General features: G+C 44.4%; 1 protein-coding gene across 1 annotated transcript in view; it reads left to right on the forward strand.

The window, feature by feature from the left end:
* Nucleotides 1-26,445, forward strand: part of dock11 (dedicator of cytokinesis 11) — a gene marked incomplete at its 5' end in the record, with an annotated part of 57,606 nt that overhangs the window by 2,809 nt on the left and 28,352 nt on the right. The window contains 29 exons of the mRNA XM_083682868.1: nt 2,287-2,403; nt 3,093-3,182; nt 3,512-3,594; nt 3,756-3,819; nt 5,598-5,693; nt 5,937-6,071; nt 7,359-7,542; nt 8,791-8,870; nt 9,700-9,783; nt 10,618-10,758; nt 11,459-11,740; nt 14,198-14,320; nt 14,648-14,730; nt 14,961-15,083; nt 15,431-15,507; nt 15,973-16,157; nt 16,342-16,407; nt 18,165-18,257; nt 19,251-19,374; nt 19,481-19,602; nt 19,942-20,025; nt 20,312-20,401; nt 21,375-21,496; nt 21,916-21,985; nt 22,210-22,335; nt 22,820-22,891; nt 23,366-23,512; nt 24,538-24,621; nt 26,231-26,342. Of these exons, the coding sequence (XP_083538994.1) occupies nt 2,287-2,403; nt 3,093-3,182; nt 3,512-3,594; nt 3,756-3,819; nt 5,598-5,693; nt 5,937-6,071; nt 7,359-7,542; nt 8,791-8,870; nt 9,700-9,783; nt 10,618-10,758; nt 11,459-11,740; nt 14,198-14,320; nt 14,648-14,730; nt 14,961-15,083; nt 15,431-15,507; nt 15,973-16,157; nt 16,342-16,407; nt 18,165-18,257; nt 19,251-19,374; nt 19,481-19,602; nt 19,942-20,025; nt 20,312-20,401; nt 21,375-21,496; nt 21,916-21,985; nt 22,210-22,335; nt 22,820-22,891; nt 23,366-23,512; nt 24,538-24,621; nt 26,231-26,342 (3,259 nt within the window). The remainder of the gene's footprint in view (nt 1-2,286; nt 2,404-3,092; nt 3,183-3,511; nt 3,595-3,755; nt 3,820-5,597; nt 5,694-5,936; nt 6,072-7,358; nt 7,543-8,790; nt 8,871-9,699; nt 9,784-10,617; nt 10,759-11,458; nt 11,741-14,197; nt 14,321-14,647; nt 14,731-14,960; nt 15,084-15,430; nt 15,508-15,972; nt 16,158-16,341; nt 16,408-18,164; nt 18,258-19,250; nt 19,375-19,480; nt 19,603-19,941; nt 20,026-20,311; nt 20,402-21,374; nt 21,497-21,915; nt 21,986-22,209; nt 22,336-22,819; nt 22,892-23,365; nt 23,513-24,537; nt 24,622-26,230; nt 26,343-26,445) is intronic.

The following is a 26,445-nucleotide window of genomic DNA, read 5'->3' on the forward strand; positions in this document are numbered from 1 at the left end:
CCCATCTCCCTCTTTCTCCCTCCCCCACCCCCTCTTACTGTCCCTTTCTCTGATTCCCCCACTCTCTCTCTCCCTCTCTCTCTCTCTCTCTCTCTCTCTCACACACACACTTTCTCTCCCCATCTCCCTCTTTCTCCCTCCCCCACCCCCTCTTACTGTCCCTTTCTCTGATTCCCCCGCTCTCTCTCTCTCTCCCTCTCTCTCTCTCTCTCTCTCTCTCTCTCTCTCTCTCTCTCTCTCTCTCTCTCTCCCTCTCTCTCTCTCTGTGGCTGTAATACGATCAGTGTTGCAACGAGACTGTGTTCCGCTGCTGTAGCTTCTGGCTCTGTGGTTCCGCCGCTCCCCTGCCTCTTGCACATGACAGGAAGCTGATGTGCGCTGCTGGGTGCAGGCAGGCCTGTTGAAAGTCATGTGTTGAACGTGCAGGGCCAAGCCCACTGTGAGACCCTAGGTTGTTTACCATGTGTACTGTATAGGCCTAGGTGATGTGGTGAGTGTCACAGTCAGAGAGAGAAAGATAGTAAGAGATAAAGTAAAGTGTGTGGATGTGTATAATGAGTTTGCATGCATAGGTTTCATGCATTGTTTGTGTCTTTGAAAGGGCCTGCCACGTTTCCACTCCCTTGAGACTTTTACCACTGTCCTTGATCACTGGCTGTGCAGGAGGAGTAGGATGAGGTTGTTTGTAGACACTGCTGCAAGGGTCTTTTTAAGATGATCCTAGATACTGTATATCCCCCATACATAACACAGGCTGCATACAAATTGCATTGAAAATGGCCCACTAGTCTTATGATTATTATTATGATTATTATTGTGCTTGTTCTATATTACCATCCTCAGTGCATAGATTTTGCTGAACCTTGCTCTTTTTAATTAATTATTGATTTTCCCTAGTTGCTTTGCCCTAGGCAGAAACAGAGTCACAAGACGGTTGGTCTGAGGTGGTGTTTTCTGTTTCAGTTGTCTGGAAACATGGTATATGAAATCACTTACTTCTCTATGAAACTCGGAACAGGATGTTATGATGTTCCAGCAGAGATGTGCATGAGCAGCCATCTTTGATTTGTGATTTTATATCGCAGAGTAACATGTTAAACCGAGGGACTCTTCAGTAGCTGACGAGGCTGTAACTCCTGCTCTAAGCTGCAGTCTAACTAATGTTCACCCACTGCAACCCCCCTCTAAACTAACTCATTGAAGTAGAAAAAATAAACAGTAGTAGGACCTAAGGTCAAAGGCTGTTTCATTCAATGTACTCCCTACTCCAGAGGAGTTCTATTGAGGGGCTAAGTAACCTGTGATGTAAGCAGTGCTGGACTTGACCCCCAAAAGGCATTAGAACTACTGTGCTGTTCCAAATCTTCTCAACCTTTGAGTGATCCTCCAGCTGCTCAAAAATTCTCCTCCAGTCACCCCTAATCTTTTTGTCCACACGCTCTCTCTCTCTTTTTCTCACCCTCTCTCCCTCTCGCTCTCTCTCTCGCACACACACACACACACACACACACACATTCTCTCTCCTCCACCTCTTTCTCCTTATCCCCTTCCTCTCTTTCGCTTGTCATCTAAGCCCTCTCTCACACACTCCTCCCCCGCCTTTCTGCTCTGGAGCCGTCCTCTGAACTTTGTGACTCTTTCTCTCTCTGCTCTCTAACCTCTGTGGTTCTTCACGTTCAGGGGCTGTAGGGTTGTGTAGCGCTCCTGTCACACCGTTCAAAAGCTCTAACACACCATAACAGATCAGGTGGGAAGAGGTCATGTTTTCCAGCGTCGGCATCTGAACCGGTGCCCAGACAGTGAAAGCTGAAACGCACCGTGCCTTAACACAGTGTCATCATGCTGAGAGAGCTCAGAAACCTCAGTCTCTTTGGACTGGATCCACAGCCCCTTGACGTTCTGTACCCACAGGGCAGATCTGCACTTTGGTTTTATGTTTGTTGTGAAGGTTACAGTGTTGAATGAAGCCTATTTCAGTTTGATTTGTGGTGACCGGTGAGGGATTGAGATGAATGATAAAACATCATTTGCAGTTTGGAACATCTCATCCACTGTTCAGTTTTGTCCCTGTGTGTGTGTGTGTGTGTGTGTGTGTGTGTGTGTGTGTGTGTGTGTGTGTGTGTGTGTGTGTGTGTGTGTGTGTTCCTGTGTGCCTGTGTCTTTGTCTTTGTATGTGTGTGTGTGTGTGTGTGTGTGTGTGTGTGTGTGTGTGTGTGTGTGTGTGTGTGTGTATGTACATTCAGGCTATTTCATTTTATAACCAATGTACTGTACATAATACTACAGGAGCAGCCCAAGATCATCGAGCCGCTGGACTATGAGAATGTGGTGTTCCAGAGAAAGGCCCAGATCCACAGTGACCCCCACAGGGACCTGCTGCTCTGCCCTGTCGATGATGTCTCTGTGAGTCTGTCCAGCTAAGATCTCCCCCTCTGGACCACAACACTCACCCTGGGTCACATGCATATAGAATCAAATGCATAGTCACTGTCCTGAATGACATGAAACAAAAAACACATTTATGTGTTCAATGTTCAATGTTTCATTGTTTTACTGGAGAGCATACAGGATATTCTTTTAAATAGTCTCAAGAAACAACACAGTTATAAAACATGTATATTGTATTAGAGAACATACAGACCAGACTTACACACTCTTGTGAATATGCTCCTAGAAACACTGGTTTGAATGCCACCCAGCAATGTAGTGTGAAGAAGAGGAAAAGCTGTACTCTGTGGTTTGCTGTACATAGACAGCAAGATCAGCAAGTTCTATATAGAAGACGTGACTCTGCTCAGGGAAGGTGTTCTCATCGCTGTAAAAATCCACTTTCTATAACAAGTTTCCCATAATAAATCAGCAGTTCAACCCCCAACAACACACACAGCCACGTCTCCCTGCTTAGTGTTAAATATTTATTGGTCAATCCAACTGATCTAACCCAATCCAGTCCAACCAAACTCGGTCTCAGACAGTTTATTGGGCCTGATTCAAACACATGTGGTTCTGTTCAGAAGCATGAAGCACTGTCCCATTGTTCCCATCCTAAGACTAAGAAACCCTCTGGCTCTGATGTGTGTCTCCATGTGTAGGAGTCCCAGATCTCCCGCCAGAGGAGAACCGTGGTTCCATCAGTCCCCCAGAACGCTGAGAGGGAAGCCAGGAGCCTGTTTGCCAAAGAGGTACAGTTCTAAACACACTACAGAGAGAGAACTCATACAACCTAGAACTGGTAGCACACACACACTTAACCATGACACACTGTGGTGGGAAAGATCTACACTAGAGGGTGTGCAGTGACATCACTTTTGTGGCATGTAGAGGCGCCGCCATAAGCCTGGCTCCAGATATGTGCTCCACTAGTTTTGTTTTGAGTGGTGTTCAAGTTACTATTGAACTGAACGCAAATATACATAGCGTAATAGGAATGATCTATGTGCAGTTAGATCACTTTTCTGGCATGATAGTGCTGTAATGTTCTAACTAAGCTCTGTGTTAACCTGTCTGGCAGTGCATCAAGACATACAACACAGACTGGCACGTGATCAACTTCAAATACGAAGCCTACTCTGGTGATTTCCGCATGCTCCCTAGGTAAGTCTCTCTGATACAAAGCCTTTGATAGAAGCAGGACTGGGATGACCAGAGGGGAGGTACAGTAGACACTGTAGGAGGAGGGGGGCTGATTTATTGAAAATAGATACTAGATCTGGGTTGCCTGACACACAACAACCCTCTCACACATGTTTACACAGCAAGGGCCTGAAGACAGACAAGCTGCCGGCTCACGTGTTTGAGATCGATGAAGACGCCAATGAGGTGAGTGGGGGGGGGGGGGGGGGGGGGCGTTAGACCAGAGACATTGATTATGGGATGGTGAGTGGTCTCCTATTGACACCTGGGTCTTCTGTAGGGTGGGTCAGCTCATGCCCATTATGGCTGCTGGCGACACTAGGTGTTGGTCATGATGTCTGAAAATGCCCCTTTGCCATGGAATCATGAAGCTAAGCATTGCTTGATGAGGAGGACTGTGATGGTCAGTCACAGAGAAAGTTGTTGTGCATGTCAGTCTATTTGATACTGTGGGGCACGCTTAGATGAACATGTTGCACCCAGACAAGTATTTAAGAAGATACACATGCATATTACAACAATACAACAATGCACCCAGATACTGTACTGTCTATTAAGAAACCTTGTCCTCCCTCTGTCGTTGTAGTGTGGGTGAGTGGACGTCCAGCTGTATAGTCCGTAGTCCGCCTGTAGTCAGGCCAGAGACACGCCCCTGTGAGTCCCAGCAGTGAAACCAGAGCTCCAGTATCTATAAATAGCCCCCCATCAACCCCCCCCAGCCGGATGTGGATAAACTTAGAGAGAAAAAGGGCTGTAATTGAAGGAAAATAAATGCTGCCATATTCCTCTGATGGGGAGGGCAGGGCAGGGAGCAGAGGCCATCGCTCCTTACTTAAATAGCCTGTCTAGGATTACATGACTTACTGTGTCCTTTCCCAGCCTGGGCTTTTCTCAGATGGAGCAGTAATGGTATCACTCATAGATCCATGTATACCTTTATAGTCCTTTCATCTGAGTGTGCCTTTTATACCCTTGTCCTCCGGGAGAAGAGAACGTTGAGGAATAATCATAAGAATTAATCAATGATAATGCAATCAGGGAGATTGGGAAATGGTGGGGAGGAGATGGGGAATGGTGGGGTTGGTCGATCCCTCCGTCTCCGAGTGCCACTCAGAACGAGGGAGGGGTGAGAGAGAGCTCTCAGCCAATTACATTAGAGGACGTAGCTGGAGACAGGCTCACGCAAACATCGGACGAGCGCAGAGGACAGAGTGGCAATTTAATGTGATTAGGGCTTGTGTGTGTGTGTGTGTGTGAGTGTGTGTGTGTGTGTGTGTGTGTGTGTGTGTGCGTGTGTGTGTGTGTGTGTGTGTGTGTGTGTGTGTGTGTGTGTGTGTGTGTCTGTGAGTGTGTGTGTGTGTGTGTGTGTGTGTGTGCGTGTGTGTGTGTGTGTGTGTGTGCAGAACAGCATATCCTATGCATTCATGTCTCCTGTCCTTGCAGTAAATGATTTGCTTCTGTCCAATGTGATACATATTTGGTGTGTGTGTGTGTGTGTGTTGAGAGGCTGTCCCTCGTGATGGATGTTGGTGTGGTAAGTGGTGATGAATGGTCCCATGGTGGTTCTCACACTGCAGAGGAGATGAATTGAGCTGAACTGTGATGGTGGGGTTAAATGATTCAGACCCGATCATGGGAAGCAGAGACAGTCTCTCCACAGTGAGTGTGGATAGGGTGCACAATGTGCGTCTGTCAGACCCAGGAGTTATTATCAACACCAGTTGTCTATGTGAGTGTCATTGTTTGTCAATTGTTTGTTTATGTTTATGTATGTGTGTAAACACATGTAAACACATGTCTATGTGTAAGCACGTTTGTGAGTGAGTGAGTGTATTTTAATAATTGCAAAGTAAACCTCACAGTGCTAACCCTCCTGTGTGTGTGTGTGTGTGTGTGTGTGTGTGTGTGTGTGTGTGTGTGTCTGTGTGTGTGTGTGTGTGTGTGTGTGTGTGTGTGTGTGTCAGGACTCGTCGTCCCTGTGCTCTCAGAGGGGAGGCATCATGAAGCAGGGCTGGCTGCAGAAAGCCAACATCAACAGCAGCCTGTCTGTCTCCATGAAGGTAAGTCACAACCACCACTCACCAGCCTTGCCATGCACACAACTTCCAAGCACAACACTATAGAAGAACCATTATTCCGTAGCTTAGACCTACATTGCATACTTCTCACCCACTGTAACACCAATAGATGGGCACAATACTAGATGCACACTAACAGATTTGCCCACCTCTACTAGGATAATCTAATAGGATAATGATACTGCAATATTAGTACACTATTAGACTACTGCTGGTGTCTTTCAGGTGTTCAAGAGGAGATATTTCTACCTGTCCCAGCTGCCTGATGGCTCCTACATTCTCAACTCCTACAAGGATGAGAAGAACTGCAAAGACACCAAAGGATCCATCTACCTGGACTCCTGCATTGATGTCATCCAGGTGACCTGATCCCACCTTGACTCATGTCATTTATACAACATCATGTCAGGTCTTTGTTGAAGAGGAAATGATCTCTGTCTTAGGTTGGGCCTTGTTCTAAAAGTGTTATTTGAACAGACCACTGTCTTATATAAGAGCCCATCAAGAGTGTGTTGAGACAGATAAATGTAGATATACTGTTTCGTCTGTAGATGGTAGACTTCCTCTCTTCCTGCCTGCTGCATAATGAGGACTGTGATAATCGTTGCTAATAGAATTCATTGCTAATCTTGGGTCTTTAGCATGAGGCAGAGATGGCAGCTAACTGAATCAGGCTTGTTCCACAACAACTACTAATAAATATTCCCCCAGTACATAAGTATGAAGACTTATTATGGCCAGCACAGGAAAACTACTCACAATTGTAGTTAAATGTTCTCAGTAAAATAGGATCCCTTTGGGAAATATCCCACTGCGACTACCATGCAGGTCGGTTTTTTGACAAGGGCTCTCACCCTTGTGAAAATCAGGACCCGTTTCCTACTGCTACCTCTGCCACGCTTCAGGTGCTTTAAGAGGGTGGAGGGGTTCGATTGGATGATTTTACTGCATTCCATTGACTTTTTGTGTAGCCTAAATGAGAGAGAGAGAGAGAGACTGCTGAGCTGAGTCTTGGCACTGAGTGGTGCTGTACCTGAGACAGGGCTGTGGTGGCGGGACAGGCTGCCAGGAAGCTGTACCTGAAACAGGCCTGCGGTGGCGGGACAGGCTGCCAGGAAGCTTTTGCTGGGATGGATGAAAGCCTGGAGGAGGTTCTGAATGAGATTGATTTCTGTGTAGTGCTGTAATGAGAAAGGTTAGAGCACTTTTATCTCTGTGGCTGTTGATTATGCAAAACGAGTTACACTGCACACAGACTCTGTGTGTTAAAAGTGTATAATGTTTGAAGGACTAAAGACTGAGGGTGCTTACTTACTTTGTTATTGACACATTTCATTCCATAGTAATTAACATGTATCTACTATATGTGAGGTTCGGTGAGGTTTGAACCACGGTCCCCCACGTGGAAGACACAAATGTCTACTGCACCACTATGCCAAGAGGACATTCTCAAGGTCTGAGGGTGGCACTTGAGTTTATATGTCTCAGGCAGGGCTAACTTGTCACAAGACTGATTCCAAATCACCTCCACGACGTTGGTATTGTTGTATATTGTTCCCCCATTCATATATTTATGCTATTTTTATGCTATTTGTTGGTCCATAAACCTGCCAGTGACTCCAACCAAGCCTCTGTTCTCTCCCCTAGTGCCCAAAGATGCGTCGTAACGGCTTTGAGCTGAAGATGCAGGAGCGCTACAGCCACTTCCTGGCTGCGGACAGTGAGGCAGAGATGGAGGAGTGGGTGGTCACTCTGAAACAAGTCCTGCAGAGCAGCACCGAGGGAGGACAGGACAGGAGGAACGGAGGAGATCCCCTCGACTGTGCCCTGGGTGAGGATGGAGGAAGTTGTACACACACACACACACACACACACACACAAGAACAAACAACTACAGTTAAATAACTATTTGACTAGTCCACTCCTGCTGTTATGCCTGCAGCAACGCCACAGTTTGTGCGATAGGCTTTACATGTTAGATGAATGTGACATCAGGTTCTATTTTTAACCTCTGTGACTGAAGTAATGGTTCTATTTCTAACCTCTTAAGAAGTGAAGACTGAAGTAGTGAAGGTTGAAGATATCGTAATCCCTCTTCATGAATACCCTGAGATTAGACCTGAGACCTTGTTATGACATATTAAAATGCTGCATTGTAGCAATAGCCTGTCACCACTGTCTGTGGAGCAGTCAGCACTTTCCTGACCATCTGAGTGTCAACACACTCCTCCAGGAAAAAGGAATTTTTCTAGTCATAGTTTTCATTCACAGACACCTCAGGCCTGAGGGCCTCATGCTGTACACACCAGTTTGTAAACATAGAACAGCATCTTATTGCTTGTCTTCTCCAGTTGATTCATCATCCTCTGATTAAGTTCCTTTCTCAAAATTCTTTGTAATTGTTTGTTTTCATAAGGGGAAGTTATTGTGAACTATGAACTGACCATTGAAAGGGTGGAGGAATGCTAGATATTGTTACACAATGAGGGTGTGTGCGTGTGTGTGCACAGCCTGTTAAACATTTCACAGTTGGGGGGCATTCATTTTCCATTATGTTAGACCCTCCACAAAAGGCCCTCTGAAAACTAATATTTGTCCAAGTGTCTCTGAGATGCTGAGATATTTGGAGAGCCAGCTGAAAGCTATGGGAGTTGTTCTGGCCCGTCCCCAGTCCCCAGTCCCCAGTCCCCAGTCCCCAGTCCCCAGTCCCCAGTCCCCAGTCCCCAGTCCCCAGTCCCGCTGCAGTGCATTGAAGGCAGGCTAAAGGCTAAAGATGCAAAAGATGCATTTAGAGGAAATGCCTCCGTCAGCTCAGTAGAACACCATACAACTTGATATGAGCAGAAAATACCATACCACACAACCAACGACTTTGTGCTGGTGCTCTAAGCATGACAATTTCACCCGCAAAAGGGAAGAATTTGCACACTGCAACAACCTATTACATATGTTCCCAAATGTGTTTATTGTGCAGAATATCGGATGTCACATAACTTCCATTACATCACATGTTATTGGATTCATACCAGTGAAGTGTGGTCAACATGCTTTTTGACTGACATCACTCTTGTCCAATCAGATGAGGACACCAGCAGCCAGGGGAAAGGAGAGACCCTGCTGGAGAGTCTTGGGAGGAGTCTGCACCCTGAACTCATGAAGGTAGCATCTTTTAACATCAGTGTCACCACAGTGGATTCACATTGATCTATTGATATCTATACTGTGAGGAAATAAAACATCTAGTCCTGAATGTAACCATGCTTTCCTGAAGGAAGTGTGTGTTGTATTACGTGAACTGTCTGAAAGGGAAATGTATCTTCTTTCCTGTGTCTATTTATGAAGATGCTGATGAATAATCTGTGTGTGTAGAATAGATGCCACTCTGAGATGCTACTGTGTGTGACTCTTTAATTAATTTACTATGGTGTAACATTTAACATTGTAAAAGTAATAGGAATGGAGCTACAGTAGACAGAATGACATTGTTCTGAATGTGTCCAGCTGGCATGTATACTATATATGATGCTCAGCTCCTCTGTCTGCCCTCGGCCACGACTGTACTGTACATCCTCTTAGCCTGACCTGGCAGAACAGCAGTGTGTTGATACCATAGAGACCACACTGCTTTCATGTGCCTAGAAACCCAGAGCTGCACACTGAGAACAAAGAGACCTGTCTTTGTGTGAAGAGGCTTTTACTGTCTGTCTGCTCTGTCTGTCTGTCTGTCTGTCTGTCTGTCTGTCTGTCTGTCTGTCTGTCTGCTCTGCTCTGCTCTGCTCTGCTCTGTTCTCTGTCTGTTTGTCTGTCTGTCTGTCTGTCTGTCTGTCTGCTCTGAGATGCCCCAGCTCTCTCTCCTCTCTCCATATAAAAGACTTGTTTAACTGTGAGGCTGGATGGTATGAGAGAGAGAGGAGAGGTATGCAGGTCTCTATAGAGAGCTCTCTGACCTGAGGGGTTTTCTTTGTCTCTCTCTCTCTCCTCTCTGCAGTACGCCCGGGAAACAGACCAGCTCAATAAAATGAACAGGAACGAAGGGAGACAAAAGCTGTTCTCGCTGGACCCTGAAACACAGGTTAGGGCACTCAATGATGTTTCCACTGTACCATTCTAATCGTGCATTGTGTTCAAATGTATGAAAACAAATATTCAGTACATCTACAGACATATAGTTTATAGACATATTTGTTGGAAGGTTTTCAACAGATCTGCCCATAAATATACGGTACTATCTATGAGTGTTTGCCCAATATAAAGGAAAATAATAAAAACATTGAAAGAGATAAATATACTTTATCAATAAGGCACAAGAGTCCATGCTTTATCGTGAATAAAGTCAAGTTAATCACGATAAAGCACAGACTTGAGTGCCTTATTTATTTTATACAACGGTTACAAAACAAAACTGAGAATTGTGAGAAGAAAACAACGCCTTAAGTATTTCATTTGTGATAGATTGTGGTGGTTTCTGCCACGCACTCATAAATATAGTTCTAAAAACTACCACTCTTGTCAAGGTAACGTGATAAACAAATCTTTGTAATTCAACGCATCATAGCTGTTACTTTATCAGTGAATAAAGCACGGCTTTGAACGTCTCTCGACCGAACACCGTTTTTTCTGATCAAACCATTGCATAATGTACTGTATATAGACAAGGGCACAGCCAGGAGTGTAATTTGATTCAGGATAAGTTGGTAGATAAAGACAGTCTGTGTGCCGTCTCAGAGTCAGGGCCCTGGCTCCACTCCCATTAAGTGTCTGAATTAGAGAGCAAATTACTGCGTACACACACTCAATGAGGTTTCCTTGGAGATAGATGCCAGAAGCTGACCTAACCACCATTCCTTTCTCCCCCTTTCTTCTTCATCCTCTCTCCTCCTTCTCCCCTCCTTCCTCCCCTCTCCAGAGGCTGGACTTCTCAGGCATCGAGCCTGACGTTAAGCCATTTGAGGAGCGCTTCGGCCGGCGTATCGCGGTCAGCTGCCACGACCTGACCTTCAGTCTGCAGGGCTGTGTCAGTGAGAAGGGGGACGGGGTCCTTACCAACGTAGGTCACAGCAGCACTCACTGGGACCATGGGGAAGGATGACGACATGTGCTCATGTTTTCTTACATACAACACAATGCGACAGACCGAAAACCAACAGAGGAAACATTTGTTTTATTATGTTTTTTTTATTTTAATAATAATAATAGTGTTGTGTCTGTGTAGTTTGATCAAAAGGGTCATAATGATGATCCAAGTTTCAAGCATTTATATTTTAACACAGAGTACAGCACATTTTATTCACTTCAACACAGTAAAGCCCCCAAATGATGACCAGCATTAATGTACATATGGAGCTTGTGAGGAATTTTGTTTGGATTCTACAGTGTGAGATTAATGTAAATGTATCTGGCATGAGGCCGCAGTACAGAGCAGACCCTACTGAGTGCTCCCTCCTTCAGAATGGATTATTCTAGTCATGAAACACAGTGATGGATATCTCCATGCCCAGTGGAGCATTTATAGGGAGCAGGGAAAAGATGTTGGCCGACATTTGTGTGGTTGGGGAGTCGTTGCACCCCTCCTCCCCCCCTCTCCAACTCAGATAGGCTTAATGGTTCCTGGAAGGACTGGGGCCCGTCCATCATGCGTAGCACAAGTGCACAGTCATACACATCAAGCTATAGTATGTGTGTACCTGCACACGCAAACACTCACACGCACATCCACACACTAACAACACCCTCTCTCCCATCTCCAGGTGGAGCCGTTCTTCATCAGCCTGGCGCTGTTTGATGTGTCTAAGAGCTGTAAGATCTCAGCTGACTTCCATGTGGACCTGAACCCTGCCTGTGTGAGAGAGATGCTGACGGAGAGCTCCAGCCAGCTCTCCCCTTCCTCAGACACAGAGGGAGGAGGAGGGGATGGAGGAGGAGGAGGAGGAGGAGGAGGAGGGGGGGGTGTGAATGGAGATGGAGGGAAAGGGAACTGCCTGCCCATCCTCCAGAGGGTGTCTGAGTCTCTACTGAGCTTCCCCACTCAGGTAGGACCATGGTGACCTAAATTCTCCACAATTCTGCAATGCCCTTATCAACTATTCAGACTTAAAAGGAAGGAGGATTGTGTGTACACTTGAATAGGTAACACTCTTGTACTGTTGCTAAACAGTTGGGAGTTATGTCACGAGATCTAAGCTGCGATTGTCAATTGAACAATAAGCCTCTTCATTATCTCATGTAACTTCTGAGAATAGAAGTTGTTGAAACAGGAGCTGTAGATAGATTGTTTTGTTCGTACTATACAGAACGTTATAGCTTCTTTTAGTGATCTCCTTGGACCAGTCAGTGGCTAGTAACTAGACACACCCTGAGAGGAAACCTCCCCAGTCAGGACGAGACAAGGTGTTGTCGTCAGCGCTGCCTGGCCCTGGCTGTCCTCTCCCCTCACACCAGGAGAGCAGCAGCTAGTCGATGACGTGTCATAAGACTGCACATCCATGCATTTCCAAACACTCCCATTCTGCAACTGGGCTGGCAGGAAGATGTGACCAGTTGACTGATTCTCCTCATTTCCCTCGCTGCCTCTGAGCTTGGGGGATTCTGCTGACTCAGAGGAAATGAAGACACTGTATCTCTAGCTCTGTGCACATGCATGTGATTAGTATGATTCAATAGATTTTCTCCCTTTATTCAACGCTTATTGAGATGCAGTAATACATAGTGTATGTTTTGTACTGTAAGGCTGTGGTTCATCATGTGTTTGCTGCTACCGCAGGCTCAGTTGTTGGAAGTGTACAGGTTTCCATAGAACATTGTTGGATTTAGACCAGACATTCACTACTGTCACTACTGTGTTTCATACCGTATCTCAAAGGTCCAACGTTGAGTTAGTTAACCTTTACTTCTCATTACTTTTCCTTCTGTAATTGAGTAATTGCGAACAGCAGCAGATAGTGTCTTCATAAGCAATATGTGAAAACTCCTTATATTGCGTTAGCAATGGATAGAATAGAATCATGAATCAAAACATTGGTGGAATGATGGTTGTACTGTAGACACAGAAACACACTGGCTACTGCACTATAGGTCTAGAGGAGCACTGAGACAGAGATACACCTTTGTGATCTCTGACTGATTATAGATTGGGAGACTACAGTGTAATTGAAGTGCAGTTTGGGTGTAGTCCAAGGACAGCCTTATACTCCAGCCCTCCTCTCTCCTGCCCTTAACAGCACTCCCACTCAGGAAGTGACTGTTGGGTGTGTCACTGGCTGTCTCACACTCTCACTGCAGCCAGGTCCCTGATTCATCTCTCTCTCTCTCCATTTCTCTCTCTCTCTCCATTTCTCTCTCTCTCTCCATTTCTCTCTGCCAGTTATAGAGTTATTTAAAGGGAATGTTCAATCTAGATCTGTTTTTGTCGCAGACATCATGAGCCAGTGCAATTGAATGCTCACTCAATGCAGTAGGCTTCAAGTGAGTCATTTACAGTAAGTCATTCATAGTGCTGCTTGTGTCTGCTGCATTATTTATGTTGGCCTATTCCAAATGACTTCTGATGTCTTCCTCTACTCTCTGAAGTAGTGCCACTCCCAGGAAGAGAATGTTTTTACGTGTGTGTGTGTGTGTGTGTGTGTGTGTGTGTGTGTGTGTGTGTGTGTGTGTGTGTGTGTGTGTGTGCGTGTGTGTGCGTGTGAACACACTGTGAACCACGGTTGGCCTCATTGGCCTCGTTTTTACGTGTGTGTGTGTGTGTGTGTGTGTTTGTGTGTGCATGTGAACATACTGTGAACCGCGGTTGGCCTCATCTCACTGACCCAAAAATAGTTCTATTTTGGCTTCAGCCTCTAACAACAGCCATTTCCCAGCACAAAGGCATGATGTTGCAGTGGATAAACTCTCACTTGACTAACTACCTCTACATAGAACAGATCATGTGCCACGCTCTCAAACAGGGAAAAGAGGAATATCCACATTGCACACTCTGTTTGAATCCGCCCAAAGCTGACAATATTTGGCATCCTATATATATGCTACTATATACATACTGTAATGACTGGAGTACTTAGGCAGAGGACTCAAATGCACGTCTCGGAGACAAAAACTTAAAATCAATAGAATAGTCTTTACTATCAAAAAAGGTTCCTACCTATTGACAGGTAGGCAGTCAATAGGTAGGCAGATAATCCAGGAAGGGGGTAGGAAAAAAGCAAAGTCAGAAACACTATCAGAGATCAAAATAAAAAGGAATGCTCAACACAATGAAACATCGCTGGAACGCTTGACACAAGGTACAAACACAAACTGGTATAGAGACAGGGGAACACGCAGACTAAATACACAGGGAAGGGTGATGAGGAACATCAAACAAACTCATCTCTTTATCTATCTATTCTCCCAAGGCTAGCCTACAGTATATTCCCTGGGCAGAGGAGACAAGAGAGACTCTGACTGACTATTGTGATCACAGCCTCCCCTTCCTCCATGTCTGTCTTCTCCAGGGTATATTCTCAGTGACCAACCCCCATGCTGACATCTTCCTGGTGGCCAGAGTGGAGAAGGTTCTCCAGAACGGCATCACCCACTGTGCTGAGCCCTACATCAAGACCTCCGACGTCAACAAGGTCCTCCTCCACTGACTGCTCTGCTCTGTCTCACCTCACTGTTGTTAATAGACCACCCCTCACAGATAGACATGCCCAGATAGACACAAACATTGATACAACTTTCAGCTGGGTTGTTTTTGCATTGAAGATCTTGTGAAGTATTGCCCATGTTTCGGTCTGTTTTAGTCCATACTGTAGTTACTTGTGAAATGATGACATTGTTATAACTCATGAAACCCCTTGTTATTACCTGTGTATTACCTTATTATTGTTTTTAATATTTGGAAATGGTCTTACCGGTACTCTGCCTGTGTTTGTGTGTGTACTGTACGTGTGTTCCTCCAGACTGCCCAGAAGGTGTTGAAGGCTGCCAAGCAGATGTGCCAACGACTGGGCCAATATAAGATGCCCTTTGCCTGGGCCGCCAAGTAACTTATGATTACTCATATATCCATACATTAGATAGAATGTATCACGTCATGTTTACTTGCCTCAAGTCATGACGGTTTATTAGCATTTCAACTAGCTTGATATTTATATTTATTAATAATAATTTTTATTACGATGTACGTCTTCCTGAGTCATCACACAAAAACTGTATATACTGTATCCTCCTCACACGTCACACCAGTTTAAATATGAGCCTTTGTTTCTTCAGGCAGGTGTTTAAAGATGCCCAGGGCAGTCTGGACATGGACGGCAAGTTCTCTCCTCTTTACCGCCAGGACAGCAGTAAGATCTCCACTGATGACCTCATCAAGCTGCTGGCTGATATCAGGAAGTGAGTCGTCAGTAAGACATGTGACTGTGAACGGGCGGTTCAGTACATACACGTATTGTGACTGTATGACTGTTTAGACTTAAGTGTGCCGTACTCTCTCTGTCTGTGCAGTGTCTATTGTATATTCTGCATGCCTACTTATACTATAGTTATATGTAACATAATATATACAAGTACAGTATATACATATTTTATATAATATTATAATGTATAGAGTATTCAATGAGGGCTTCTCTGGGGAAACGATGTATGCTCTGAATAACTCTATCAAACCAGCTCCATGTAGTGGTAGAGTCTTACTAACATGCACTAGCTGCACTGTTCTAACTCTCACTGTCCCCCTGCAGGCCTGAGAAGAGCAAGCTGCAGACTATCCCTGGACAGCTGAATGTCACCATCGAGTGTGTGCCTCCAGACTTCTCAAGTGTGTGGTTTTCTTTAGCTACAGTATATAGTGTACTCCCCCCTTTACATGACCTTATTGAACCATCATTTGCATTGTAGGGCTGTGGGGGTTACTTTAGATTAAAGACAGTTACACAGCTGTTTGTCCAGTGCAGTTCTTATTGCGTTCACATTTCAGTTGTATTTAGCTATTTAACACTATGTTTCCCTAGTCTGCTGCTTGGTTAGGCAGAGTGATGCTGGTTGTGTTCCAGACTGTCTTCAAAGCAGTCAGGCTGTGTAGATCAGCAGGTTGATATATCATATTGGTGTGGTTTTAGAGATATTAAACATTTTTCCAGGTGCCGTGCTGATCTGGTGACGGCTATGAAGACGGCCTGGAATACAACAACTGTATTGAGTTAATACACTGTTTAGATTCATTTGTGGCTTATTAACGAACTAATGGTGTTGATGGTGTTAACAACCCCCCTCCTCCCCCCAGACACAGTCACCTCCTCTTACATCCCCGTCAAGCCCTTTGAGGAGGACTGTGAGAGGGTCTCTGTGGAGATGGAGGAGTTCCTCCCTGAGGAAGCCAAGTACAACTACCCCTTCACTGCCTACAAGAACCACCTCTACATCTACCCCCAGCAGCTCAAATACGACAACCAGAAGACCTTCGCCAAGGTGAGCTGGGGTGGGGTTGAGGAGGGGATTTGTCTGAAAATCAGTGTATGAAAAGCAGTAACATGGATTGCAGATTGCACATATTAGGCAGTTGGTTCAGTCGGAGTCAATATGTTTTGAGCACGGTCACTCATCGATGTTATCCTGGTTGAATTGTTTGACTGAAGTGTTTATTGTCTTCCAGGCTAGAAACATTTTAGTGTGTGTGCAGTTCAGAGACTCTGATGAAGACGGTGCGGCCTCTTTAAAGGTGAGTGTTTGGGTGTTCTATGTCAGGTTGCGTGTGATGGAATAAGAATGACTGACATCAGAGGGAGAGAGGACAAACTGTTCATAAATTCAAACTACTCAAAGTACAGCGGAGTGGCCAAGAAATAGAGGAAAGAAAAGAAGACTCACATAATCTGGTTATTACAGCTGGCAAGGGGAGATAATGAATGGTCGCCATCAGTCTCTCTCTCTCTCTCTCTCTCTCTCTCTCTCTCTCTCTCTCTCTCTCTCTCTCACACACATGTCAAATATTTGTGGGTGGAAACCTTCATCAAACGGAATTGTTTTTTTCCACCAGGGAAAAAAAAAATAGAAGACTTGGACTGGAAACTCTGAAACGTTTACACTGAGTGCACTCAAACAGGCTTCTACAGACACTGAGAGATTAGTACACACACACAGACGGGCTTTGAACAGTACCCTGTCTTTTCTCAGGCGGACAGAATAAAGTGTTTACAAACAGCTGGGTCTGGGCCAGCAGCAGCAGCACACCTCCCTGGAGATTTAATCAACACAGCGGAAAGCCAGACTTCCTTTACATAGCACTGGATCTGATGCAGGGGACTGATAACCACAGGTAGCTGGAACATAGAGTACAGGAGGCTTCTTCAGAAGGAATGGACTATAACAGAACGTTAATGTAGAAATATGTCCTGTAGATTTGAGTAGACAACAGTTAATCGTTCTTGCTCTATTCATGACATTTCTATCTGCATTGCAACATTCTGAACTGTATCCCTCTGAATCAGCCCCATCGCTAAGTTCTACCTGTGTTAGATCGTTCTGTTCTGTGCTGTACAAACAGGGATGCCTCTCCCCTAGACTCTACCGTAGGTAGGATCCAGAGGAGGCTGGTGGAGGTAGAAATGGGAGGACGAGCTCATGGTAATGCATGCATTATCCCAGTCAGTCAGCCTCTCTAGCCAGGGACAGGGTCCTCATTCCCACTGGGTAATCAGAACTCACATCAGACTTGCTTCCACATGTTGTAGCACTGGGAGCAAGGCTCTGAATGCAGCACAGTGACTGTTGTTTCCATAGTGGTACTGTTCACTGATTTAATCCTATGATCCTATGATCTTAAACAACAGATTCTCCTGGTGAGGCCTAGCTTCTCTTCTCATGAGCTCTGCTCTGTTGAGCCCTGCCCATTCCAGGGCCCCCTTCACTCTCATAGGCCCTAGCAGTTTTACAGAGTAGACTCTGTCCTCTCAGGGCAGCACTGATCATTAGGAATGACCAATGTGATTAACATCCTCATTATTTCACCCAACTGACCGCCGGACCAGACTTATCCCCCCTCCCCTCCTTGCTGTGGCCCGCTTCTGTCAGTGTCAATTACCCAGACCTGCTGGCGCTCCAGACAGGTTAACCCTCAGCACTAGGCCCCACTATGGGCTGTGGGCCCAGGGCTTGGCTAGGTCAGGTCCAGGTAGCCACATCACATGCATGGGCTTGGGCAGCTCGACTTGTCCTCTCACTCCTGGCCAGTAGGCTCTACAGGTTGACATTTGCCCTTTGCCCTGTGATACTGTATGTCTTTGGATTTGCTTGTGTTGCAAGATTATACATTTTTGCGTGAGATTTGTTTTGAGCTGTCAGTGATTGCACCCATCTTGTTTCTCACAAATGTCTAAAATCTGTGTGTGTGTGTGTGTGTGTGTGTGTGTGTGTGTGTGTGTGTGTGTGTGTGCGTGCGTGCGCATATGCGTAATGCGTATGCGTGTGTGTTTTCAGTGCATCTACGGAAAGCCAGGAGAGACACTTTTCACCACCAGCGCCTGTGCAGCCGTCCTTCACCATAACCAGAGCCCTGAGTTCTATGACGAGGTGAGTAAGACACACGTGATCCCCTCACAGATCTACACAAGTGTCTGGATATGGTGAAAGGGTTAGGGGATGTTTCTGGACAGGGGCTAAGTGTCCAAAGTCCCTCCCTTAGCGCTAATCTTGTGAAATAGTGCCAATCTTGTAAATGTAGCTCAGAGTGAGGCTCCTATTACAGACATCCAGAGCCCCCCACACGGGCGTCCACACAGTGAGCGGGCAGGAGAGAGGTCAGGTCAGGACACCATCACAGACACTGGCCTTTGATGGGAAAGGGAGCCATATGGTCCCTGTCATACGGATTAGCATGTTAATGTTAGAGCCCCTCCACCCCCCAAATCCCTCCCCAAGTCCCCTTTACACACATTACCGTACACACATACATGTTAGCGCACATACACACACACACACACACACACACACACACACACACACACACACACACACACACACACACACACACACACACACACACACACACACCAATCTTAGCCCCCCTTATTCTCTGATCTCTTAATTTGGAGTGAGTGTCTGGTTTTACCACCACATGCTTTGGCAGTGAGTTACTGTACCTTCTCAGGAAGAGACCAGATTCAACAAGCCTTAAAGGAGAGGTCAGCACTATCCATAGTGACACATCACCAAGTCATCCTTAATACTCCATAGTGTTTCTTTATTAGAGTGATGCTCTTCTAAGTCAATATGCCTGTGTCATTTCCTCTGACACATCAGCACTTGTTCAAGCATTCAGAAAATTCTAAGACTCTCTGTTGCTGCCCCCTTGTGGGTATAATAGGAGGTTTGCTTTGGCCGACTTGGCTGTGTGTTCTACCATGCTCTTCAGTCTTATCATAGATGTATTGCAGGTAGCCTGACAGAAGGAGGATTATGCTGTGACTTGCTTAAAAGGAGATTTAGAGACTGTTTGACACAGCTGTATGCAATGTCAATGCATGCAGATGTCTCGATGTCCATGTTGATCTTGTATGTATGCAGGTAAAGATAGAGCTGCCTGTCCATGTGCATGAGAAGCACCACATCCTCTTCACCTTTTACCACATCAGCTGTGAGTTCAGCAGCAAGGCCAACACCAAGAAGAGAGAGGGCGTCGAGTCTCTTGGTAAGACTAGAGGTGTGTAATTGTGGGTGTGTGTGTGGGTGTGTGTGTGTGTGTGTGTGTGTGTGACAGTACATAAACCTAACCTTAGATTCCCTCTGTATGGCAGTGGGCTACTCCTGGGCCCCCCTTCTGAATGATGGTAGGATGCAGTCTATAGAGCTCCAGCTGCCTGTGTCTGCCACCCTTCCTGCTGGCTACCTGTGTGACAAGAACCAGGATGCCAAGAAAGTAAGACACCTGGTATTAGGAGAGAGGTTCTCCACTGTGTGTACTGTAACCAGGGGAGGCTGGGGACCAGAGGACAGGTTCATTGTAATGCATGGAATGGAATGAGAAATGGTATCAAACATACATTATTTTTCCATTCCCTGTAATACAATGAGCCAGTCCTCCGATTTCTACGTCCATCAGCCTCCCTGACTATAACCTGCATTATAGTATCTAAGGTCACACAGCAACTACAGGACAGAAATGACATGTTTTTGGTTCTTGCTGTTTTTTTAAAAACACTCAAATCTACTAAACCACTAAAACACAACTAAACTGTTTATTTTGTATTTCTTACAGTGTGCACCAGATATAAAATGGGTGGAAAATTCCAAGCCACTATTTAAAGTGAGGACCCACGTAGCATCAACAATATACACTCAGGTATGTCTCTCATCCCTCTGCCTTCTCAAGCCCAGCCCGTACTCATCAGCATGGGACAAAGCTGAGGACTCAGCAGTCCCTACCAAAACAGTTTTGACTGCTGCTCTAAGGCCTTTGCCGTGGGTTCTTCTGGCAATACATTAATTACAAAGTCCTTCAAGGATGTTCAAAGTTGATGTTATGAGCTTACAGAACATATTAGGATTCTATATGTACGTGTAGGGTCTGTGTATTAAGCTGTGGCAGTGAAGGTAATGAGTTTGGCTGTGTGTGTTTCCCTCTGTAGGATCTGCACCTCCACAAGTTCTTCCAGCACTGTCAGTTGATGAGGTCGGCCTCCGAGGGCAACCCAGCAGAGCTCATCAAGTATCTGAAGGTGAGAGGGGGTCACTGATAGTGTCTGAGCTGCTGAGTCTCACATAGCCATTAAGTATTATATTAGTATTGGGTTTTTTTCTGACTGTCACATCTGTATTATTGTTGTCCTCAAGTCACCACATAATGATCTCTCTCTCTCTCTCTCTCTCTCTCTCTCTCTCACTCTCTCTCTCTCATTCTCTCTCTCTCTCTCTCTCTCTCTCTCTCTCATTCTCTCTCTCTCTCCCTCTCTCTCTCTCTCTCTCTCTCTCCCTCTCTCTCTCTCATTCTCTCTCTCATTCTCTCTCTCTCTCTCACTCTCTCTCTCTCATTCTCTCTCTCTCTCTCTCTCTCTCTCTCTCATTCTCTCTCTCTCTCTCCCTCTCTCTCTCTCTCTCTCTCTCTCCCTCTCTCTCTCTCATTCTCTCTCTCTTTCCCTCTCTCTCTCTCTCTCTCTCTCCCTCTCTCTCTCTCTCTCTCTTTCCCTCTCTCTCTCTCTCTCTCTCTCTCTCTCTAACTCTCTCTCTCTCATTCTCTCTCTCTCTCTCCCTCTCTCTAACTCTCTCTCTCCCTCTCTCTCTCTCTCTCTCTCTCTCTCTCTCTCTCTCTAACTCTCTCTCTCTCATTCTCTCTCTCATTCTCTCTCTCTCTCTCCCTCTCTCTCTCTCTCTCTCTCCCTCTCTCTCTCTCCCTCTCTCTCTCTCTCTCCCTCTCTCTCTCATTCTCTCTCTCATTCTCTCTCTCTCCCTCTCTCTCTCTCTCTCTCTCTCTCTCTCTCTCTCTAACTCTCTCTCTCTCATTCTCTCTCTCCCTCTCTCTCTCTCTCTCTCTCTCTCTCTCCCTCTCTCTCTCTCCCTCTCTCTCTCTCTCTCCCTCTCTCTCTCTCATTCTCTCTCTCTCTCTCCCTCTCTCTCCCTCTCTCTCTCTCTCTCCCTCTCTCTCTCTCATTCTCTCTCTCTCTCTCTCTCTCTCTCTCTCTCTCTCCCTCTCAGTGCCTACATGCCATGGAGACTCAGGTCATTGTTAAGTTCCTGCCCACCGTGCTGATGCAGCTGTTTCAGGTCCTCACCACAGCAACCAAAGAAGCCCATGAAATCGCTGTCAACTCTACCCGGTGAGTCTTGTAGACCGGCATAATTACAAGATGCTTTTTTAAATTCATGACCCAATTCAGTTACATTTATATTTACATTTAAGTCATTTAGCAGACAGTTTTATCCAAAGCCACTTAGTAAGTGAATTAACTATACTGTACATCAGTCACCGTAAGTAAAACCTTTGATAAGAACAAGTGCCATCAGCAGTCACAGTGCTGAAGAAAGGAAGAAAACTAGTTATGGTTTTTTCTTCTTTTTTCATTTTTTTTTCTACAAGCTGTCTGACCATAAGTTTAAAATGTTAGTAAAAAATGTTGTAATTCTTAGAAATGAATTGTATAAGAGCGTCTGCTAAATGACTTCAATGTAAAAATGTAATGTTGCTGTCGATAAGACTGAACAGAGAATCAGTAATGTCAATGATCTATGTCCTCAGGGTGATCATACATATCGTCTCTCGGTGCCATGAGGAGGGACTGGAACATTACCTGCGCTCTTTTCTCAAGGTATACTGTCACAAACGTGAGCTGTACTACACAGCATACAGCACTGTCTGTCAACAACATGGTTATAGTGTAGGCCATGCCCTTGCCTTAGCTTTGAATACATGTCTACTATGTCTTCAGTTGAAAGTAACTAAGTGTTATGGAATTTTTGTAAATGTGTTGAATTTGGAGAATATATTATGTATACGAAGCAATGATTGTGAGTTGATGTGTTTTGTCCACAGTACGTGTTTGTGACCAACAATGTTGTGTCTGGGAACTCTGTAACAACTCATGAAGTCCTGGCCACCGCAGTCACGGCCATTCTCAAACAGACAGCTGACTTCAACACCAGCAATAAGCTGCTCAAGGTGTGTGTGTCTGTGTGTCTATGTCTCTCTCTCTCTCTCTCTCTCTCTCTCTCTCACACTCTGTCTTATCTTATGAACATTTGCCATCCTGTTATCATTATGGTATGATCATTAATTTGTCCTATTTGAAAAGTAGTTCAAAGTGGATGAGGTTATTGTTGTGCTCAATTCAAAGGAGTTCAGTCATGTACTGCAGGTGCATGGAGCCTATTGTCCTGCAATTCCCATACTCAACAGTAGATGTCAGTAAAGCACATACTGTATAACCATAAAGTGACAGTCTGTTTTTTACAAAGACAGAGTGGATTCCAAGCATTTTCAGTGAAACAAGCTAAGCTCAGTCTCACCGCAGCTTTTGAAAACAGTTAGGCCTACTTGTATGCAGTTTTCAGTTGTTATATACGTTTATAGGTTACTCTAGAGGTAAAGCTCACAAATGCTTCAATGATGTATTCTTGTCTTTTGAGTAATTCCTCTTTTTCAGTATTCCTGGTTTTTCTTTGAAACCATGGCCAAGTCGATGGCACAGTACCTGCAAGAGGGCAACAGGATTAAGGTTTGTATTTCTGTCCTGATGCAGGTTCTTATCTTCCCTCCTCATGTATGTTAAAGAGTATCCACTATCACACACAAAGGGCTAGGGAGTGAAAGGGAGATACAATGTAGAGAGTGCTTTGACTTGCAAATACTTATTTGAACCTTTGCACCCAGGGTGTTTCAGACTCTCTCTGACAAGAATATTTAGCAATGAACAGTTCCTCATTCTTCCCTGCATGTTTGTCTTTGTCACACATTTTTAACTCACACACACACACACACACACACACACACACACACACACACACACACACACACACACACACACACACTCAAACAAACACACACCTTAATATCTCTAAGACATGCTCAGGTTGCCAAATTAGTTCAGTTTGTCATGTTACTTAATGTAATTTCATTTGCATTGCTTTCTCCAGCACAATTTCCCTGCATTGTTGCATTATAATTCTTATGGAACTGAGTTGTGTGTCAGATGCCGCGTGCCCAGAGGTTCCCAGACAGCTTCCACCAGGCGCTGCAGTCCCTGCTGTTGTCTATCATGCCCCACATCACCATCCGCCACGTGGAGATTCCTGAGGAGGCCCGTTGCATCAACCTTAGCCTGGCCGGCTTCATCAAGGTTAGGCCATAATGCTCTACATATTTCTAGATGCTGATGCCTGTGAAAAGCTCTTAACAAATCAGATGTATCATTATTACATAGAAAGAGAATAAGCATCGGATAGGAAGGCCTACACTAAACAACTAAACATACTGTCAACACTTTTTATCACCTGTAACTCCCCATAGATTATATAGATAATATAAACAAAGAACTGACAAGAAGAAGCATCTGATGCGAGAACAGTTAATGCAGAAATACTGTTTATGGGTTTATTTAGAACAAGGATCCATTCTTGGTCCGGCCCTTTTTACTATTTACAATATTGGGCTATCTGTAAATTATTGTAACTTGCACTTGTATGCCGATGACACTGTTGTACAGTATATACTATTGCCCCCATGATTGACCAGGAATTTTTCTTATTTTTTTTCTTATTTTTAATGATATTCCAAAGTGTTGATTATGGCAAGCCTAAGGTTTTGGCTATGCTTCAGTTTCTTTCTGTTTTTTTAGCTTAATAATGGCTTCCTTGACTTTCATTGATACCTCTTTGGTCCTCATGTTGACAGACACCAATAGCAAACTCCAAATGCAAAGCCTGGAATCAGTACGAGACATTGACAGCTCCTCTTGCAGTGTGCCTGCACACATGATGCATGTTGATTGAGGACCTCTTTGGGGAAGGATGTGATTGTTTCCCTTGAAATAACAAATGACAAATGACATGGTGCACCTGCAAAAGAGGCATTGGTCTTAGAGTGTTTAGCCTGTATAAATGAAGGTTGCATAACAATTTTGGGTTTATTTGAGTTTACTGGGGGGGACGCTACCCTGGAGAACCAATGACTTGAGTATTTCTGCTTTTTTTTCTTATCAGATGCTTTTTTTTGCACTTCCTTGGTTATGCTATGACAACATATTATTTGTTGTGAGTCATGAGTGTTTAGAAGTGGTTGTTGTTGTTGTTGTTGTTGTGGTTGTTGTTTAGTTGGTTAGTGTGTATGTCCTGTAAGTACCCTAATCTCTCTTCTTTTCAACAGAGATGCCTCACATTCATGAACAGAGGCTTTGCCTTCAGCCTGGTCAACGACTACATGTGTGGCTTCAGCCTCAAAGACCCAAAGGTACAATAACCACAACACACTGACAACCTATCAGGTACTATCATGAGAGGTCTGAGTCCCTGCTTCAAGCCAAAGGTGATTGATAAGAAATCTTAGCACTAACCAGAATACACTGACAACCTAGCAAGTAAGCATGACTGATGGTCTGCCCTGGGAAAAGAGAGTCAGAGTTATTGTTTTCCATTATTTATTCACTCAGAAACAATGCTTTGATTTAGTTTCAGCCCATCACCATGTAATTAATCTACAGTTGCAGCTACAATACCCGCTGCAAGCAAAAAGTAATTCATTAGGAATGTGAGCTGTGATGCATACCCCATATTATATAGCCCAATATTATATAGCCCAATATTATATAGCCCAATGTTATATAGCCCAATATTTCAGCCGAGAGCCTCTGAGAGCAGGTAAAACATAAGCCTGCAAAAGCCTTGTTTGAAACAGGCCTACACCGAAGCATTTCAACTTAAACCTTCATTGTCATATGTACTGAGATAGAGGCGAGTGTATTACAGTACAGTTAAATTCTTACTTGCAAGCTCTCCTCGAAAACACAATAGAACACAATTGTAGTTCAACATGCAATACAAAAGTAAAACAATATTACACAATACCCAATAATACAGCAATAACTAGATAATATTTGTGATTTATAATATAAACAACAATACATTCATTTGATCATCAAATAATCAGTAAACAGTACACACTGTATCATGAATACAGTATATTGTACACTGTATTCCAGTTGTTTGATGATTATTGAGTGAGTGTTTTGTTGTAATCTAACAAGCTTAATTATTTTGCGTGATGTTCACCCTGCTCTTATCTACCCCAGGCACAGTACAATCATGTTTCCTCATATAGGCTAGGCTGCTCAACACAATCTTATCTGCTGCAAACAGTATATTTGACTAACAAATGACACCAACACCCACCCCGTGTATTATGTATATATATACTGTGTATTATGTATATGTACTGTGTATTAGGTATATGTACTGTGTATTAGGTATATGTACTGTGTATTATGTATATGGACTGTGTATTATGTATATGGACTGTGTATTATGTATATGTACTGTGTATTAGGTATATGTACTGTGTATTATATATAGTATATATACTGTATGCTGTATGTTCACACCTTATAAGTTGGCACTTCAAGTTAAAGCTGCAATCCACAATTCGTTTTTCAGTCAAATAATGGCCTACCACTTAGATTTGGTACAGCCTAAAGTTAAGAGATGGGGCTGGGGAAATGTGACCGCTCTCAAATTCATCAGGGCTCTGAACGCAAAGACTAACAGTCCATTTAAATGGTTGTTTTAAACATATTTCATAGAGATATATTGTAAAAAACAATAATAATGTATTATTAAATGTATATTGGATGTGTGTATATATATTACAACCTTAAATGTTGGGTTATGACCAGGTAAGACATTTGTACGGAGCATATTAGGCGTTCATTAGTCCTATTCTTCTAGAATCAATGGGTATATACAGCATTATGAATAAAAATGACCATAAAACAGATGCACAAATCCCAAAGTGTACCTTTAAGTGTTATCAAATGTTCTGCTAATTGAGTGTTTGTCTGCTACAGGTGTTGACAGAGATGAAGTATGACTTTCTCATGACAGTGTGCAACCATGAGCACTACATCCCCCTCAACTTGCCCATGGCTTTTGGCCGCACTAAGCTGCAGAGAGTTCAGGGTAAGCTGCTTTCCCTAACCCTAACCCTATGACCCTATGACCCTATGACCCTATCTATTGTCCCTGTGTATGCTCCCTGCCACACACAACCAGCTCTCACATC

Source organism: Argentina silus (assembly GCF_951799395.1).
Source record: "Argentina silus genome assembly, chromosome: 1".
Lineage (NCBI taxonomy): Eukaryota > Metazoa > Chordata > Actinopteri > Argentiniformes > Argentinidae > Argentina > Argentina silus.